Here is a 21085-nt window from a genome sequence, read left to right as displayed (position 1 = left end):
ATGTTAGCCTCTGTGAATGCACCAGTAGTATCAAGTAGTGGGTTTTTTTCTTTTCGGCAACCACACAATTATTTCTGTGGTGCGGGCAAATTTTCCTTCTCCTGCAAGCCAGAAAGAGCCTGAAAACAGCAAAAGCATCAGATGCAACATTTTTCTTTTTCTGAGCTGGGTTCTCAGCCAGCAGATGCCCAAGTCCTGCTCATGTGTTGTAGCGTGAGTATCTGCTTCCTCCACTGCCTTCTGGACCACAGTGAGAAAAATGTGCCAGCTCGTGTAGAAACACGCACATGTTTCCCAGGAAATCATTCAGAAGCCCTTTCCATTAGCTGAATTTAATCACTTTAAAGAATTCCTTATTTTCTAAGTAGAGTATATAACTCTAAAAGTAGAGTTATATCAAATTCCAGAGGCTTCTCAAAACTAGGAGGTTGTCTACCATCATATATGACAGCAGAAAAAAAAACATCACCATTATTATTCAAAGCCTTAACATCATGCTCCAGTAAATCAGAATTCTGCAAACTATAATAAAGGAAAAAATATATACTGCACCTTTTAATTAAGATCTGTAAGTAAACCAATTCCTGCTGAACTTGTACCTAAGTGAATAACCAATCACAGACCTATAATTCAAATAATAATAGCATTGCAAAAAGAAAGCAGCATTTGTGCCACCTGCATAGGATAAATTAATATCTTTCCAATTATGTGCTAGAATTGAACTAAATACATACTCAAATTACTTTTTTTTAAATCAATGTAGACAGTTTTTCAAAAAGATTCCTCTGCTATCAAGAGAAGACTGCTCAGCAACTTACAACTCCTTGACACCATTTTCTCAGATCTATGAAGAAAGCAAGATGATTACGCTGCGTTGTGTTTGAAACTACTCAATAACAAGGTGGTAAAAACAGCTACCAGGACATTAGAAGTTTAGAATGACTACCCTACAAAAAAACAGAAACTGGCAATCAAACCTTTCTGAACCTATTAATTAACACAGCAATGTAAAGTAAAGCACAAAAGCTATCATCTGATTCAGCTATACAAACGCTTGAAGTTTCACAGCACCAAGAACAACCATAGTCATGCATGTTGCAGTCAAGCTGCCTTACTTTTAAATCTGAGATAGCAGTCATTGCAGAAGAGTTTGTTGTTTCGGATCCTGACTTCAGCTCCAGAGCGGGATCCCCCAAGGTCACATTCACAGGCAACGCACTGCATGACAGATGAGTAATTAACAACACCTTACAAAATACTGAAGAAACAAAATTCTTCAAAAGAGAGTTTGGATTAAATCCAGCAAAGCTTGTACCATAAACCCACAATCACTAGAAGCAAACGTGTAACAGTTAGTGGACTGAAATGCAATCAACTCAGGAAGTATCTTAAGGTGCCGACTGGACAACAGATAGCAGAGATACACCAACTAAGCAAAGAAAGACCAGACACCATTTAGAGATTAGTTCATTAAATTGAATTCGAACTTCAGTTTCTCTGCAAGCTAGCTCAACAAGGAAGAATTTGTTGCCTAGATGGAAACAATGATTTTGACACAGAACACCTGAGTGTGCTTCTCTCAGACTTCCATATGGCAGCACATGTGCTGGGGTCCTCAGTCCTTCGGCACTCAAACTTGTGTGTCCCCCAGTTTCCTGATTTTGCATCACAGAAACGAGTTTTTATGTGGAAAGAAGGGACAATTTCATTTTTCTTTAACACACTAATAAAGGGCTAGATAGCTTTCAGACTAACACTAAACAATTTACCTATGGTGGCTGAATAAAACTTTGCTACGGATATGAACCACTTCTGAAAAGACTAACACTATCCTCACAGAATTTATGAAAATAACTATCTACTGAAAACGTGTCTGCTTAAATAGAAATGAATTTTGTGGATGGCTAATCATTCGCTTAATCTTAAGACATTTTAGAAGAAATTTGATTGCCTTACGTAGGTGAGGATCTACAGGTAGATTGCTCGTCCAGAATACATGCTCTGGAGGCCTGGAGTGAAGACCAGTCTCTATTGACTACTATCCACATTGGGCAGCACTAGGTAGATCTTTGAGTCAACCTCTTTTAATACTCCTGATAATTGAGTGAGACACAGAAGGGGCTTTATTAAAGCCACGGAAAATGGAAGGTAAAATGGCACCTCCAAAGCAGAGTAATTCCTCATTCAGTCCTCAGACGGGAACTACAAGTACTTTTACAACTTTTGCAAAAGGAATTTATTCTCCTGTGTTTGCCCCCAGCTGATTTCTGTATATGGGATTTTTTTGCTGTCAGTTCTAAGAAAGATATGTGGTCTTACAGTCAACATGACCACATACTTCCAAAATCCCTTCTCATTAACTTTGAGTGCTAAATGCCTGCAGATAGGACTGCCTCATGGAAATCTGCAGGTAACACACTTCAGAGTAGAAGGCAAAGCAGGTGATTTTAGTAGAGCCCCTGTGAGCATAACATTGAGTAGCCATGCGTGCTTCTGATTAGTTCCTGTTTCTTCACAGCTTTACTCCCAGCTCTCACCTTAAAACAATGTAAATGATAACAAAGACCAAGAGACTCAATGATCATGGCTGCTCCTTTGCCCAGAACGTTATTACAGTATGAACAGATTTTCCTCCCACTGACTGACCTAGATACAGAACAAATATCCTTTAAACCAGCTTGAAAAGGTTTAAAAGAAAAAAGTTAAAGATTTCTTGAGATTAAAAACAAAAACATGCTGGTAAAAAGTGGACTACTAAGCTGCTCAAGGAAAATAAACTGAAGAGGAATATTGTTATATTATAGGGAAAGCTAAAGTGTTATAATTAAGATCACAGTTACATAGGAACAGATGAAGAAATTTGTCACATTCCTGGGAGAGATTTCACTGTATAAAATACCTTCTACAAATAAACTTGAAACTGCATTACATTTAGAGAGTAAAAACACACTGCTTTTTTGTTCCTACCTCGTTTCTTATTTGCAGAAGATCATCCTGAAGGCTACTTTTTAGCACCCCAAGTCCTATCATCTGCACCTTGTTAGATAACAGGAGGCTAGTCCTGAATATACAGTATTAACTCTTTGAACGTGAGCCATACAGAGCTAGATTTCCTTAGATCTACCAAACTGTTAGCAAATCAGAAAATGGAAATGAGAACAAGATAAGCACACATGTTTAGGTAGGTCATTTTTTTACATTAAAAAGAATGTAAAAATCTTTTTTTTTTTTTTTTTTAAAGTCAATTTATCAAAAAGTGTCTGAGAGTTTAAGAGTTAGTGTAGCTATGTTTACAGTGCTATTAAATACAATACATGTAATTGTGTGTGGATGATCTTATCCCAAGGTGTTTTTAAAATGTTTCAAGTATATAAAAGAGCAGAGCTATCTATCACAACTAAATAACACTTTGTTTCAAAATAGGCTGCAATCCTTGCTTTCTCCTCCAAGACGAAAAAAACATCCTACTCTGAAATTCTCCAGGGTCATGGATTATGAGCATTCCTGAGTGCTAAGATGAGATGGACCAAATGCCAGGAAGAGGGGAAGAGAAATGAATATGACAGCCATAAAGTGTGCATTTGAGAAATCTGCTGTTAAAACACACCTCAATAAACAAATATCAGAAATGCTAACTGGAGTAGGCTTTTACTAAGTAACCAGCATACAGCTCTGAGACTGGAGATTTATTATTCCAGCTCATTTTTCTTAACCTATGTGAAGCACTGATGACAAACCTGAGGAATTTTCTGTATTACTGGAGCAGGGAAGTCATACCAGCCTACATTTCCACTGTCCCATTCACCAAGAAAACTGCAGGTGCTTTTCAGACTTATTAATTAATATTGTGTAAATGCTGCTGCAGAACACCGCATCTACAGAGACCACTTTTCAACACAGCCTAATGTGTGTGTCTTCCCAGCTGAGGGGCACCTACTCACCTGCTGCGCATCTGCGACCCTGGCTGGGAAGCAGAAACAGGAGACTGCACCCGCGGGGCTGCCTGGGATGCAGGTGGGGCTCTCACAGAGGTGGTCACAGGAGGTACTTTGGCAGAGGAAGGAGTGCACATATAGGCCCGGTTTGATGTGGACACTGGGCGGCTGTGATCTTGATTAGAGGACAGAGATGAAGTGGAGGAGGACTGGTTCAACCTCGAGTGGTGCCTCCACAAGCTTGTTCTTGAAGAATCAAGATTGTCCAAAGACTCCCCTCTGTAACACAGATACATATATGCATGTAAATGGTAGTACAGATGAAGAAGAGCTATATTCTGATTTCAAAAAGGAAAAATATTTTATGATTTTTAAGATTTTCTAGCATGAATATATTTGTCTAATCATGAGGGTATTCTAAACACACTGACTTTAATATTTGAACTGCAAATTATCCTTTGTGTACAGTCCTAGTCTCAAGGGAATAAAAAAAAAACAGAGGTGAAGGAGAGGTAGTACTTGATATCTGTACAGTAAGAGTAAAACACTCTTTGCTGCAGCCTTATCAGAGTGAACTATGCCAGAATCCATTGTACAGCAACAGACCTCAGTTAGTGGGTTTGTTTTTGTAGTCTTTAAGGGATACCAGATTGAAAATAACAATCCATATAGGCTGGACAGCCACCTTGTCTATGAAGAAGGTGCTTGCCCATTAGCCAAATATTCTCCTGACTGATAACTCAAGTGTTTCCTAAGTGACAAACCCAACATTCATACATTACTTACAGAAAGAAATGAACTCGAGACTTTCTGATCCAATACTTCTGTTAAAGTGTTATACTCTTCAGCTACAGTAATTTCCACAATAAATTACTTTACTGAAATTCTTAGGCACATCTGTCAGTACTACCGATTTCCAGTGCTGTTATATCAGCCAAGAAATCAACAGTTATTTGCAGACCATACACACACACAAACACACTTTACTTGCAAAAAAACTCTCTAATCCCAGCTGGAATACAATTACCTTCTTCTACTTGCACTGCTATTCAGTTTACCTTAAAGCTTTTTTACATGCTGGATTTGTTTCAGTGCTCTGTAATAGGAGCTGAAGTTTAGAATAACCAAACAAAAATATCTGATGAGAGACAAAGTTAATTTTTAACATGATTCCTACCTCCTCATACTACTGCTGTACAGACTGATTGGCTCCTTATGCACACTGGAACTGCGTTGCCTAATCCAGCTGCTGTCTGTGTGTAGAGATGTTTTCTTCCTCATTTCCTGAAGGATTTGTTGCCTCTCTAACTCTGCTGCAGACAGGTTGTGCTCCTTCTGAGGCTCCTTCTGAGGCTCCTTCTGTGACTCACTCATGTTCCAGGACCTCTCTGAATACTTGCTCTGAGTATCTGTTAGGACAAGACACATGCACAAAAGCAGTTGTCAAGCATCTAGTACTCCAAGTATAACTCCAGAAGCATTCATCATCACATTCTCAAGCTTGTTTCTACATTTGTGTATATGTCTATATAAAAAAATTAATACAGAATGTCTATTACTTGGATGTTGTGGTAACTAACCAGTGGAAATGAGATTATGCAGTAAAAGACCTTTCAATACCTGTTTAAATTTTTGAAAGAGGAAAGCAACAAGCCCTCTTTCTCTCGTCTCTGTTGACAGTTAGAGGACAACACTTTTTTCTTTATTTTCTGAACCCAGTAATTATCCCTCACAGTAAGATCATCTAATTAAGAAAGTTACTCAACAGTAAGTCACTTCAATTTAAATTTCAATACAACTCTGATTACATATGCGCTCTTAACTTTATTGCCATCCATTACCATTATAAAATACCGTGGAAGTGTATTCTCCCGTTACTTTCAAGGACTGAGCTTTAATGTGTGAAACCAATGCTGTCCATTTACAGTATTTCCTCTATGGCGCCTTTTACTTTATGATTACCTTTATTAACCATGTTTTAGACATAGGTGTAGCTTTCAGAATCTTTCTGTTTTATAATACTTAGATAGTCTTCCTCACTCTTTATTCTAGAGAAGCAGTAACAACTGATGGACAACTCAAGAAAGGCAGCAACAAAGCGCAGTCCAGGAAACTGCAGAACCACTATGACAGTATCAAGAGCTGATTTTCACTTGTGTTATTTCTAAGCTAACAAAAGTTGAAAATGGCAAACGTGTTGAAAACATCAGTCAATAAAAACAACTGCATATACCAAGCCAAGTCAACATATCAGGAGAAGAAGCATTTTCAATTATATACAGGCATGATAAGTTTCATCTTCTGCGCTTTCAATCATCTAAAACTCCAGCATCTAAGATCTCTTTGCAATCAGCACTACTTCAAGATAGGAGTTAATCATATTTATCCAGTTGATGGTACGAATATCCTCTTGTTTTTAGAGCTTCACTGTATTGTGCCATAGTGTAAAATTCAAACCATCATTCAGCTATGAAAAAGTACTTTGCTAATTAATTTTCTTAGGATAACTGCTCCTGATATACCTGTTTTAAAAATAAGTATAAAAAATAATATAAATTAAGTACTTACTATTTCTATTTGCATTGAATTCATTCAGCTCTGTAGTTGACTTGGATTTATTCCTAAAGATACAGGAAACATTCACTCAGCCAAGAAGGATAAAGATCTTAGTGCAGACTACAGATACACAGCCCCTTTCTTTCAGTGTCCTTCTGATCAAATGCTTGCAATAAAAAAACAATCCAGTAAACAAACAAAAACCAAAGACTAACAGGATATTCAAGTGTCAAAAAGGTGCCAGTATTGCACAACATAGATAACCACATACTGAAAGCTGAAATCAAGTATTGAACATTCCCAGTGCTTCAGCTGAAAGTATGAGGGACTGACCATTGTATTTGCTTAATCAAAAGTATGTTCAAAGCAAAGTCCCTTCGCTGTGGAAGCTCTCCAAAGAGTACAGTCAAGAAGCAATAACTTTAAAAGCAAGTTCATAAATGGTTCAATTTCATGAGTAACTTAAATCACACTTCAGCACACACCACTAGACTGTAAGCTAAATACCTCCTCAAACACTGCACTCAGATTGTTCTCAGGAAACTTATTACTCACTGATTATACCCAGCAGCATAATTTTTTAATGAGTTTTAGCCAAGAGATGCCATTCTCTATATAGGAAGGCAAAGAGCAAAAAGCTGAGTTTCTGACTACACAGGACCTTCAGCAACACCTCTGTGCTGTATTATTAGTCTGAAGTAACACATCCAGATTTCTTGTTTAAAACACTTCAGAAAGGAACAGAAATCTTTTCTCGGTACACAGCTCAAAGCTGCTTCTGCAGTGTGCTTATTAGTACAGTACTGGATGCATAAAAATATACTGAGGGAGTCTTGTCCTCTGGCTGCAGACAAAGGATGCATAAACAATCTGCACCAAATTTTCTGCTTCCCCAGATTTTGATTATTTGTTCCATCTTGGGGACCTATGCAATGAATGCACAGCAGTTCTCATTAAGCAGGAGATCCAAAGACCGGGTTGACCTTGTCTGGGCTGATTTTAAGCACTTGAGTGTCTTCCTCATACACATACACAAGAGATAACTATCTAATGCATGCAGCTTTTGAAATTAGATATACAGATAAATTCACTATGGGTTCCTTGTAAAATCTGGGGCTACTCTTTATGTAATAAGGCATGCTTACTTCAACAGCAAGAATTAACTAAATGCACAGCAGACATGATCTTTCAGTACTGTGAGATGCCATCTACAACAAAGGCTTGAAAAGAAATATTCTGATTTAGGCTAATTCGGCATTTTCTAAACCATAGACAAAACATAAAAGCTAGAAGAAAAGCTGTCTATTCAGTAAGTCCAGGGAACAGCATCAGCTAGTACATTCTGTAGAAATAAGTATAGGGAAAAAAAAACACACAAAACAAGGCACATTTAGCAGGTGGCACATTTATCAGCACATCTTGATAAATACGCTGCTGCTGTCTGTCACATCCTTCCCTGTTTGCTGTTTGTAAGTTTCACAATCTTCATTGGGATGACTGCACCTTAATTTGTACAGCACACTGTGACACAACCAAGAAATTGTTTTCCAGACAGGTAAGTCCAATACCACCCACATATTTACTTCCTTATAGTTCTGCTTCTCCCAGTAAAATCCTGACTGACTGACTAACTCTTGTTTACAGCACAGCATGTAATTTGCCAAGAGTTTGGTTGGTTGCTTGTTTTCTCAATACAAAAACAGACCATAAAAACTGCAGCAGCTGCCAATGGCCAAAGCTGATCAGAAGTTTCAAGGATTTCTGACAAAGAGAGTCTCACTCTGCACTGTGCTGTGCAGCCTTACCTCCAGCACTGGGGACAGGGTTGGGTTCCACAACATATGAAGGACACAGAACTATCAAAGTGTCCAAAGGCAGGCAATGAAGACAATAAAGGGTGATCCTTACATGTGCCTTTAACTCAGAATATTCTATGATCCTATATCACCACCGTCTATTCTTAAATTCAGTATCATACATACCTGTCAGAAAACGACTGACCAGGTTGCTCCTCGATGGTTTTGGAAGATTCATAGCGCTCGTAACGCCTATTTAAAAACAAACAAAAAACCCACTATCTTTATGTACAAAGATATACATAGAACTGTAAATATTTCCTGACAAAAATATTGAAAACAGATCCTTAAGAAAACAGACAAAAGCTTTCAGAAACACAAAGATCTAAGAAGCCTTAATTTTATCAGTCAGAAATACAAGGAGAAAAAAAAAAAAAAAAAAAAAAAGAAGCTGGAAAAAGAAAGGCTGTTAGAGCCTGAAATTACCTTTTTGTAAGTGAGGAGTAGAAACTTTTACATGCCTGCATGCTTAAAACTTATTGCTGAAGATATTTCTACCTATATATTGATTGCACTTCTTCTCACCTGTCAATGAGATGTTGGCCAGGTTGGTTCTCTGTTATTTTAGATACTTCATAGCGCTCATAACGTCTAGAAGCAACATACAGATAAAAGCAATTATCTATTAAAACAATCTCAAAATTGAAGTAATAATATACATATACAGAAAATACAAAGTTCAGATGTTAATCAAATATGAAAACATGAGGGAGAAGATTAAAAACAGACTAGGACACTGAAAAAATATCAATATATGACAGTGATTATCTCATCTATTTCAAAGCCAGAAGATAAGCTTTGTCCAAACACAGAAGTTCTCCAAGAATTAGATGCATATTCTAGCGAATTTCGTGGCTGCAGTCTGTAATCCATAGAGAAACATCTGCAAACTTCTACAGACAAAGTTCTTCCAGTTGCCTGTCCCCAGTCTCAATGCTCTGCCATCAGCTGAGTATCAGCTATCAGCTCTCTGCAGCATTATGCTTTTACGTACAGTTATGCAGTATTTCAGATTTCAAGCCAAATCTCTGGATATCATTGTAATGGAAGCATTTAGCACTAGTTATTTAAAATCCCAATTTGATTGAGCTTATTCCTTTACTACTCAGCACAGCCATCCTTGTTCAGCAACATGCATCCTTTTGCAGCAACCTCAGAAGTAATCATATTCCCTGAGACTGAAGCATATATCAAGGATTTAGATATGCAGATATCACAGCAGCTTTACAAGTTACTGCACAATGCCTTGTTATCTCGCAAATGGAGCAAGCTAAACTACAGAGATACTCCAGTGCAGCTGCCAAGAACAACCAATTGTAACAGCCATGCCTCTGCTTTGCTCAGCAGAAGTAATTCACCATGAGCTAAAGAAACTCCAGATCTCACAGTCTCGCCAGCAAATATATGCAATTTTAGAATCGTATTTTTTTCTCTTAAGATATAACTTAATCATGTGTTATCTTCAATCATCTCTTACTGCTTGTTCAAAAAAAGGGAAAAATCCTCAAGGGAAACAGTCAAGCCTGCTGCATGCAAGGCAGTAAGCTAAGTGCACAAGAAACAAGGAAAAGTTACTGCGTTAATCTCTGCATTAATCACAGCAGATTAATCTCCTGTGACACCTGAAGCAGTAGTCGGAAAACTTCTACGCAAAAATTTGCATTTATAAACTATTTTATTTATTAATTTTAAGCAAGCTGATGAAGGTGGTAATGGAAGAAACACTTTAATGCTCAAGGATAAATATGTTCAAAGTGGATAAATCCAACACAATACAATACTTAAGCCAATATTTGCTAACTCATACATGATGATGATTTTCATTGAGAAATTAGCACACAGGCACAACTAAACCTTACTGCTGCACTGTTGAACTAAAATGATAGAGGAATCAGTCATGCCTTTGTTAGAAAAGAGTTAACTTGATATTTCTTCTGAAAGCCCTGTATTTTTGAGCTACTGGCTCTCAATTTGCACTAGAGTTCTTACAAATCTTCATATTAAGTGCTTCAGGTCATCTTTGATTTGGTGACAATTACTTTATCTGTATCTATTTAAAAATGAGAAGAAGTGGGTTAATAGAGTACTCCATTCAAGAGGAATGACTTCATCTCATACCTGATTCTTCTACCTTAAGAAAGAAAGAATAGCATTTTATTCAGTCTTAGCAGGATGCTCTGTGTAATACAATACCATTTATAGCAATGAGCACTGGCAGTCAGGCTGCAGAATTTTAAGTTATCATCCATTCACTTCTAAATCTCTTCCCTCAGCTGAAATGCCAAAATGAATGTGCAATTTGTCATAGTTTTGTGATTCTTGGTTTTCGGTATTCCACCTCATAACATCATGTGGGGCATTGGGAGTTTAACTGTTAATGCTCAATTCCTGGGTACCTGCCCAGAAGAGAAGAACTACATTCCCCAGGGGACTTTGTGGACACAGAGAGGAGATACAACTCCTGGCAAGGTCACCTGATGCGCTCTTTTTCGTCTGCTCTTCTTCATGGGCTCTCCTCCTGTCTCCCTGCTGCTCAACTGGACTGCGCATCTCAATTCAGCATTGTGGTGAGGCCTATCCACCTTTCAGACATTCTCTCATTATATTTGATTTATTAGCTTCAATTCTGATTATATGGTATTACGGTGTGTTATCTTGCATTCCGATACTATATTTAGTAAGTTAGTTTGTTTCTCCTCTGATCATTGCTGCTGTTTTTAACTATTTTTGGGGTCCCCTGTTCCCTTTTTCCGGAGGTACGGATTTTGCAAAATCCCTCCTCCCCTCTAGTCACGGAACTGGGCCGAACCAGCCCGTAAACCATTGACACAATTATTTCTATACTCTTAGAGCACAAAAGAAAACTGGTCTGCACAAGGTGAAGAAGTGGTTTGCAACAAGAGAGACTAAGGAATGGTGGGGCTCAAATTATGCCAACTCAGTCACCTGTAATTATGATCGTGCTTACGCAATGAGCAAAGGATGGCAAAACTGGGATAGCTTTACTATTTTACTGCTGAACTACAATATGATTAGGTTATCATGTAGTGTCTTGCACTAGTAAATCTACAGTAAGAACCTGACATGAATGCACATATTCAAGACATGAACTCCATTTGGAAAGGTATTTCAATTTTTCTGCAGAAGGGAGAGTTCATTCTAAGTGCAGACCTTTGGTACTGAGATGACTCCACTGACATTTCCCTCTGCCTTTCTGCTTGCTGCCTCTGCTCCTCCATCTCTGCCTGCCGCCTCTGCTCCTCCATCTCTGCCCGCCGCCTCTGCTCCTCAGCATACTGCTGTTCCCTTTCTTTACGTTGTCTCTCAAGCTCTAGTTCTTGGTGTTCCCTTTCTCGCTCAACACGCAGGGCTGCTTCTTCTTCCTCCTGAAGCCTCCTTTCTTCTTCCCTGGCCAGCAAGTGTGCTGCCAGCTCTCTTCCTCCATCTCCTTCTGGCTCCTCAGGAGTACTCACTTCAGGGCTTGCCCTCCAGCTGGAGGCAGATGGAGCTCGTGCAGAGACTGTGATCATGTTTGAGGTTATAACAGTTTGTTCCTGTGGCAGATAAAAGAAATAACATTTTTAGGGGACGGAGCTCTGTGTGTTGGTTGTTGGGGTTTTTTTGGTGCCTTTTTTTTTTTTTTTTTTTTTTTTTTTTGAAGTCAGATTGCTGAATCAGAAAAGGTTATTTACTCTACATGGGAAGGCTGGTGTAAAAAGCATCCCAAATACTCTCAAATGCAAAAGACAGGGTGTACTTTGCTTTCTTTTTGAATGTGTGCCTGCTGGCACATTCTTCTAATGCATGAGCTTCATTCCACACAGCAGCCCTAGCAAGCATCACTGGCAGTGTGTCCACAAGTATGTGAAACATTCTGCTTTTTAGAACACTTCTTACATTCCGTTCCATCTCCACTTAAATCCTCACCAAAACCAAACTCTTCATGATACCCAACATTTTTTAGTTTTTTTTAATTCCCAAACTGGAGACCTACCTAAGACAGCTACTGCAAGTGTGTACCTGACCAATGTATTTCACAGGAATCATCATGTGGAGGAAACCCCCAAGCCTCCTATATTCTCCTGCCATTACAAAGTTAAGTATCTGACTTACCACTAACATTTGTCTCAAACATGAAAAAGGTCTTTCAGTGGTCAAAATAAGTTTTAACTATAGGGAACAAATACTCTTTGCCAGTTAAGGATTTGTGCATCCAAAATTTTAATGGTTTTTTTTGATGAAGCATTTTACATTCCTGTACAGCAAAGTCTTTGAACAGCTCTAACAAGTTTTTTTCAGTATTGAAATCCTATGCCTTAAAGTCTTGATGCTCATGACAACATGAACACAGCTGATGTGGCTGGGGTGCCTGAAGCTATGTTCACGTAGCAAAAGAGAAGAGGTATCACAGATACTTCCTATGCTCAGCAAAAGAACTACGTTCTCATAAGCAGCCAAAAGAAACAACACACATTCAAAGTTTTAAAAATATATGATAGCAAAGCTGAAGTTGATTTGATATGTAAATTCTCCAAAGATAGGAGAAACTGAATGCCAGCAAACAGCCTGGAAGTTAGAAACCACACCTAATGATCAAGTACTGAAGCAAAATTTCAAGATGTAATACTGAGAGGTAAATATTATACAATAAAGGTGACTCTTTGATTCTTGTCACGATAATTCATACAGTTCGTAACATTTTGCCAATATATCCTTACTGTTATTAGCAAATCCATGAACTCCTTCCATTTTGATTTCTTCATTGCATTTTACCAATCTCTGTTAAGTCATAGACAATCATTTTGCTTTAGGAGCAATTATGTTCCAAAACAAGGAGATAAATGACATACACATACAAATAATTATTTTATTATATCTTCCCACTAGTAGTTTAAAAAGCCACCATGAAACTGAACAGACAAAAGTGATGCCATACTAACAGCTTACCTCATCTAAATATTTGGAGTTTTCTTTTTCAGCTTCTTGCTTAGCTCGTAGCCATTCTTCCCTCAGTTTTTCTTGTTCCCGTTTGTATTTCTCCTATTAGGTTAAATTGAAATTAAACACACAAATAAAGAATTTGGTTTAATTGCATTAAAATATTCTACTCTTTATTTAATGAGTTTGGTATAAACATGCTTGAGCTCCTCTGGGACATTAGATGAGCCACAAATGAATTGCATTCTGGCTTAAATACCATCACAAGGAGTTCACTCATCAATTTCAGAGAATCTAGGCTTCTTTTATGATAAGCCTCATAACAACTGACCTCACATCTGCTATATTCCCTGTCGTTACAGCTGATTTTTGTTCAGTTGGGAATTAAGCTATCTAAAACATTTCTTGATTACAGAGTAATTATATTTAACTTGGAACTGGCCAGAGTAATATGACAAATATAAAGCAATGACTAAGTGAAATGAGGCAGTAATTTGGTTTCAGCAAGAACATTTGGTCTCCCAGAAAGTTCATCTGAATAAAAGCTTATTTTGGACCTCCAGTTTTGTCCTATGACTGGTTTTAATATGAAATCAATGCAGTGTCCTAAGGCATTACTCAAGATACACAGTAAACATTTTGTTGATTTTGTCAACCACCATCTCAGTCTTGGGAAAAGCAAAATATGCAGGAATTGCAAAAGTTCCTTCTAAGATGCTGGAAATTAGCAAATAAAGACTTGGCTTCCTTTCTCTGGTTTTTAAATAAGTAATAAGATCATGCGAAAGAGAAATAGCATTATTACTCTGGCTAAATTTAACTTTTCAAGTGTGAAAAAAGGAAACAAGGAGAAGTGATGGCAGAGGGATTCAACTATTCTCAATGAAAGAGAAGCCAAGGCTTATCCTCCTTACAGGCATCTCTCCAGATGCCAAATTGTGCACCCAAGCCATAACAGATATCACAAATATGTTTATAAGTCGCAACTCCTGCCTCGTGGATTTTGAAAGCTAAAAGGAATGACAAAACTGAAACATCCAAAAAGCAAGAGAATAGTTAAACTCTGTTTTGTCATCATGATTTACTGCTGAATGCTTAAATGCTATTTAAGATGGCTTGCACAGAGTAAATGAGATTTACTGATGCTTCTGCTAGCCAACAGACCTTACATACATAATTTAATTTCCAGAGATACATCTTACAGTAAAGACCTCAGCTCAGTGAAGCATAAGCCTGCTCAATCCTGGAACACGTGCTTGGTTTTTGTGTATTATCTTAAGATAGCAAACATTGCTCATGCCTTTTGCAACATTTTCCTCTATCTCTGGTATCTGATTATTGAGGTGAATTTGCACCAGTCAGATGGTTTGGCTTTCTGAGGTACTGGGAACCAAGCTGACTCCAAATGAGTAGCTGACTGCTTAATATTAGAACACTAGCAGGCATCTAACCATGGTACTACTTTATATTCAGAGATGAAGGCAGCCAATGTCTTGAATGGATGGTAAAACATCCTAGAGAATTTTCTTGCAAGAAAATAAAATATACATTCAAAAAATGACTTAGGTCTTGCCTTGTTGTAAATTGTTTTGCCAATGAGAGCAAATCAGCCTTCTGATGACTGAGCACTTCTGGCTGTAGTGAATATACAGTCTGGGTTTGATTTTGTGAAACTTACTAATGCATTTCCCTCTTTCCTTACTGAAAAATTGTGTATATGATTGTGCAGCCCAGCAAATGTATCTGAAAGTCCCCTTCTGCCATCAGTAAGAGTCACAGAAGTCAAGAGAAGTTTTCCTCTCTAATGGTTACCACACACAAAGTCACAAAGATTAATGTTACCTGCAATAAACGATCCTGCTCCTTTTGCCATTTCTCTTGTCGTTTTCGTTCTTCTTCTTGATCCCAAACCCGACGACTTGGAGCACTAATGGATGGGACTGGGAGCTAATACAACATGCAAATGAATTAATACAATCTTACTACATGTGATCAACACTCTACATTTTAACTTAAAGTGAGAAGTAAAAGCCATTACAAGAACTACAGCTTTAGAGTAGCAAGAACCTGATTCAGTCTCCTCAAAGGGACAGTAGGCAACCATTGTTTTACACATTAAATATGTCAGTACCCTGATTTGATTGGAATTTTAAAGCAGTGTGGGGGGGGAAAAAAAAAAAAAAAAAAAAAAAAAAAGCAATAGAAAGCAATCGACTTCTAGAAAAGACAATAACTATGCACCTAATTAGTAGTTTGTAAACACTACTTACATCAGGCATTGCAGGCTCCGGGCCTCCTGTCAGATTTGGGAGTAGAAAGGAAAACAGAAAACAGCAACAACAAAAAAATAGGAATTATTAGAACAATACTAACTACTTTAATACCTATCCAAGTGTAGAAAGTCTGAACTTCAAATGAAATTTTTGTTTCAATAGTAAGCCATGCTTGCATTTGATCCTACTACACACTTATTAGAGCTCAGAATACACCAGGTGCTTTCAACTAATGTAGGTGACTGTTTCCAACTGCCCTTTTTTCCTGCTCTCCAAAGTACATGTGAATTTGCTAAGCTTGTCACCATTCACCTCAAAGCATACAGTATTTGAGGATATGATGCTTGGTCTTAGCTTGTGCCAAAATTACTTTAAAAAAAAAAAAAAATATATATATATATATATATAATTTATATAATTTATATAATTTATATATATATATATATATATATATATATAAATGTGCTGATATATTAAAACTTGAGAAAATGTGGAGAAGCACTAAGTTAAGAGTAATTGTTTCCCAAGCATCATCTTACGTAATTATTTTTGTTTGTTGTTAGTATCCTTGTTACTTAGTTGTTCAAATTTCACTTAAAAATGCATAAATGCAACAGATTGCAAAATCCTTAATTTAGGATACAAAGGACATCTCCTCTCATCCCTGTAAGACTATGCTAGCCTGTACAGCCTTAAAAAGAAACTTCTTTCATATCAGTATATTAAAGAAATCAAAAAATAAGCAAAATTGCATTGAGTGCATACTCTAGAAATACATACTTTTCCTTCCCCTCAATCAGAAGTGAAATACTACAAGTATTGCTATACAATTCAAACAGTTTTCATAGCCTAAAAAACAGCCACAAACAACCAACAACAGAATATCACCTTATCAAAGATACAATATAGCAAAAAGAATCACAAAACCACAAACACAGGTATACGTTGCAGCGCTTCACATATCACTTCTCAACAAATGAAAGCCATTATCACTGAGGCTAAGCCCTGGTTCCACTTAAATCTTTGGCAAAATTCACACTGGACTTCCAGCGGGCCAGAATTTCACTTTCAGGCACAATGAAAAGCAAGGCATACGTAGTCTGAAGACAATATTAGGCATACAGTAGTGGAAGTATGTGAGTTGTGACATGCAGAACACCAAAATGCAACCTACAAAACCAAAATTGAGTGCCTAATTTTTGTTTATTTATTTATTTTATCTTCAAAAGCCAGAAGATTCATTTCAAAATTCATACTGGCCTTTTCAAGATCTAGAGACTTCACCACATAGTGAAGAGTCGGTTACTGCTGCTTTCCACCAATTTTGAAGAATGTGCACAGCTACGACTCCAAATAAACTCAAATTCAGAGTTAAGTATTTTGATAACAGCTGTTTGAATTCTGCACATTGCCTCTGCTGGAATGTTCAATATTATTCTGTTTTGTAGGTAGTAGCAAATCTGAACAGAGTGCTATCCATCTTGCTCTTAACCCAGTGTATAAAAGAAATATGAACAACATATAAGAGATTAAAAAAAGCTATAAATATAAGAGAACACACAAAGACCCATTACCACAAAGGTAGACCCATGAATTGTAAGAATAACCTGATGACCCTGGGGAAAGAAGGGAAATGAATTACGTTGCTTCAAGATAACTGTAGCAAACAATGCTGAAGAGGCAGAGTACCCGGCACCAGAATGGTTAGGAAGAGTGTGCAGCAGGAACAATTTCATGAAAGTACATGAAATGTTAGCTCTTCGATTTACCTTGTTCAAAAAATTGTGACCGCCTTTTTAAGTTTTTCAAAGAAATAGGTTCAGATGCTATTTGAAAAATATAGAGAATACAAACAAATCAATGAGGTGCTGTTTTGTTTTTCTTTTAAATGACTATCACCACTGGATAACAAATGTGTATCACACTTCCAGCCTACAGCCACGTCATTTAAAAAAGAAAAACAAGCCCCTGAAATAAAGAAAATCTAGTCTTTCATAAATACAGTTTTTAGTTGGTTACATCATACACTGATTAGTATTTCATTTTAATATCTAACATTGTCCAACTATAACAATAATACAATTTAACGTCATCTGAAAGGCATCTTCAGAGGGCAAATGACCTTTTGGCAGATCTCTTGTAAATTACCACGCACATGCAAGCTACAATGAAACACTAATTTCTGTTCCATTAGGAAGTCTACATACCTGATTTCTCTCACTGTCATCAGATAGTATTATAATGGTTCACGTCATCATAACTAATTATTATTCATATTAGAACTATCAATATCATTCTTCAGGAATAAAAATAAACAACAACAACAAAAAAAAACACCAATAAAAATAACCACTGTCAATATCCGTCACCCCTCCCAAAATCCTCATAAACGAAATAGAAAACCCACAATACTCATTTCACTCTGTTCCAGAGCAGTGAAATAAATTGATATTCACACTAAATCAGGCTTCACATGATGCAGTAGCAATTATAACAAATTCTGTATCTTTTTTTGCTTTTCCATCCCTATCCCTACAGCAAGTTTACAGCAACTAATTCTGAGACAGAGGATCCGTCACTTCCTTGTCGTCAGGTCTCCAATTGCTCAGCATATTGTGGAAGCCAGTTACACCCAGTTTGGATGCAATTAGATCTGTGATACCTTTTTAGTTCATTAAGATCTCACTTAAGCCACCGTACAAAGCTTGTAATGATTACAGGTTTAGTATCTGTGCTTGCTCCAAACCCATACAATTAGAAGATGAAAAGCAATGGTAGTTTACCTCTTTGTTCATTAGATCCAAGATCTCCTTGCATGCCATTTATCAATTTTGTTCCTGTACCCTGGAAAAAAAAAAAACAAAACAAAAGAAAACAAAACAGAGCTCAAGCTTATTAGATTTGCAGAAGTTATTCAATTAAACAGTGCTCCGATAGGAACTGCATATCTTGAAACATTTCAAAATATAAGAACTTCAACAGAAGCATACAAAACTAAAACTTCCTGAGTAGATTATATCATAAAATGACTGTAAGCTTTTGCAGGGATCAACGACCAGCTGTGAACTGGTAGTTGATATTGCAAGAAAGAAGCCAAGATCTTCTATTTCAGCTACTCCATTAGCAAGCTGGGAGTTATTTGCCAGTCATTTGAAAGCATATACTCACTTTTTCCTCTGGACTGCAACATTCATTTACACTAACAATGGAGATAATATGATTTTCTAAAGAATAAATAGTCTATATGTTTTAGTTGAACTATAATCTTCAAGTATTTTAATACTTTTCATAAATTCATGAACACAGTAGAAAGTTCTCAGAGCATCTTAATATTGTATTTGCAAAAACCTGCACGTTCCTTAGAATTAACAATGCAAATTAAGAATAAGATTTCTAAGGTCTTTTCTTCTTTTCCATTCTCCCCTTCCTCATGGCAATCAGTTTTCACTTACTTCTTCCCCCCAAATCCCAAAACTGTTTGAACGCACACTCACAGAACTTTGAAGACTGCTGGAGAATTCTCTTTTTGTTGATATGGTCGAGACACTTGAAACGCGTTCTCCAGAAGTTGCATCAATCCACTTATTATCAGATGTACCTATAATGTTGGTACCCATACTGGTGAGATTGAGGATTTTATGCCTTACATGTGGCAGGGAAGGCTGGTCTTTGCCCCAGTCTTTTGGTATGTGGAGATCAAGAAATTAACACAGACAGTAATGTCAAAGAACAGGAGTTAGCGAAAACACATTAAAATAACGCAGGAAACACATAAAGAGGGAGAGACACAAATCAGATGGAATTTGTGGAAACAGGACAAAGGGCATTTATGAGAAGACCGCCTTCCCCAAAAATACAATTGTTAGTTAGAAGCCATGTAAGAGTTCACCAAATATTCTGCTAACATGGGACTATAGCAGCTCAACATTAGAGAGTAATTAGTATTCATTGAAAACTATTTCATCAGCATTAGTAAGGATCAAGAAAGTTCTTCCAACTTTACTCACACAAGGTACAGTTTCAATCATACACTACATGCTTCCAGTGAAGTGTCATTTTCATGTCCAAGCTACTCAAGAAACACACAGGGCAAAAAGTAAAAAGGTAGTCTAAACTAGAAAAACTGATGAAGGTAAGGAAAAAAAATAAAAATCACCATCTTCATTTAGTGTCCATCACACCATCTCCCCAAACCCCTCCCCATCCCTTAAATTTTACTAAGTTAGCTTTTCTGCAACAATTTCACTTAATTTATGCTATTAGGCATTACTCATCTTCTTCCTGCCCCACTTTTTTTTTTTTTTCTTCCTCATTTGTTGGTAAATTATTCTACTTCACTTCCCAGTAATGTTTTGATGTTCTACATTCAATTAAATCACTAGTCACATTTCCAACTCTTGATCAAATTCTCAGCGAGCTTGAAGAGCTCAACAAGTTCAGCTGGGATGGAAGTCTGGATGGGTACTACCACTCTGGAGAGATTACAGCATCACAATGTTTTGGTCAACTGTCAAAACTCAGCACAGAGGAGCTATATCAACTACAAGCTTATATATCAGCAAAAACCCTCCCTGAAGAAAACAGGAAAGAAGGGACAGGGGCTTTAAAAATTATCAAGAAACTAATCCTATAATCTAGAAACTAATGGCAGAAAAAATAAAATTTCATATTCCCTTGTGTGCTGGTGGCGCATTTTATTTATTTATTAACTGCACCTCCTCTTAGAAACAGGTCAGAGCACCAGACAGAGGTAAGTAAATTAATGTTTAGTAGATTTGTTTGCCAAAACATTTCTAATGCACGAGCAGTTAAAAAAAAGCTAAGTTGTGTTAAAATGCAACAGACACACTAGCAAACTACTTAGCTCAGATACGTATTACTGCTGTAAGGGTAATAAGGAGACTCAGCTGTCAGGTACAGCAGAGACAAAGCTTATTTGCCTTACAGAGCATACTGTACCTGCCTATGAAACAACTCACCATTCTTTCCATATCGTCTAACATCCATGACCAGGTTTCCAGTTTCTAGTGCTCTGGTGATGGCTTCTTCCCACTGACTACGGTCCATTTGTGAAACCTTTGTGCCGTTGATAGCAATGATCTCATCATCTACCTGCAGCTGACAAAGTGCTGCAGGGCTATCTGATGAAAGCAGAAGAAAAAAATGTTTCTAATCACAGTTATTGACATATATTTATGACAGGGAGAAAAAAAAAAATAACTCAAAGAAACACTTATCGGCAGGTATTCAGAAAGTTTTAGGAAAAACTGACCGCACTGCAAGTATAAGGTCAGTAAAATCAGTTAATATTAATGTAGTGTTGAAATCTGATGCATAAATACAAAGAAATTTCTGGGTTTGCAAGCATTCATGTTCCAGCTATCTCATTTAACAAACGGTTTCTGGTTAGCCCACTTCTGCCTCAATCTTTATAATCTGGAATAGTAACAGAGAGAGGCAACACTACACTGTCTATAGCAGAAATTTGCTGAAATTCAGCTTACGTTTGGATAATCCTCTTATTTGG

At 37.2% G+C, this 21085-nt stretch overlaps 1 protein-coding gene across 11 annotated transcripts in view; it reads right to left on the bottom strand.

Annotated features, from left to right (window-relative positions):
- LMO7 (LIM domain 7) overlaps positions 1 to 21085 on the bottom strand; it is a 128945-nt gene that overhangs the window by 1975 nt on the left and 105885 nt on the right. For 8 of the 11 annotated variants that reach the window (XM_042866395.1, XM_042866399.1, XM_042866396.1 and 5 more), the window contains 15 exons: positions 20538 to 20699; positions 19053 to 19156; positions 18342 to 18402; positions 17328 to 17384; positions 15556 to 15581; positions 15128 to 15232; positions 13295 to 13387; positions 11519 to 11901; positions 8873 to 8938; positions 8474 to 8539; positions 6504 to 6556; positions 5113 to 5344; positions 3942 to 4214; positions 2538 to 2646; positions 1116 to 1218 (listed from right to left, as the gene is read on the bottom strand). In XM_042866395.1, coding sequence (XP_042722329.1) covers positions 1116 to 1218; positions 2538 to 2646; positions 3942 to 4214; positions 5113 to 5344; positions 6504 to 6556; positions 8474 to 8539; positions 8873 to 8938; positions 11519 to 11901; positions 13295 to 13387; positions 15128 to 15232; positions 15556 to 15581; positions 17328 to 17384; positions 18342 to 18402; positions 19053 to 19156; positions 20538 to 20699 — 1893 coding nt within the window. Of the gene's footprint in view, positions 1 to 1115; positions 1219 to 2537; positions 2647 to 3941; positions 4215 to 5112; positions 5345 to 6503; positions 6557 to 8473; positions 8540 to 8872; positions 8939 to 11518; positions 11902 to 13294; positions 13388 to 15127; positions 15233 to 15555; positions 15582 to 17132; positions 17175 to 17327; positions 17385 to 18341; positions 18403 to 19052; positions 19238 to 20537; positions 20700 to 21085 lie in introns of all 11 variants that reach the window. The other 3 variants (XM_042866397.1, XM_042866394.1, XM_042866398.1) reach the window with 3 other exon arrangements.

The sequence above is a fragment of the Lagopus leucura genome, unplaced genomic scaffold, assembly GCF_019238085.1.
Source record: "Lagopus leucura isolate 7727_CA_CO unplaced genomic scaffold, USGS_WTPT01 Super-Scaffold_100001, whole genome shotgun sequence".
Taxonomy (NCBI): Eukaryota; Metazoa; Chordata; class Aves; order Galliformes; family Phasianidae; genus Lagopus; species Lagopus leucura.
The sequence above is the reverse complement of the archived record's forward strand: the minus strand, read 5'-3'. Positions and strand labels throughout refer to the sequence as shown.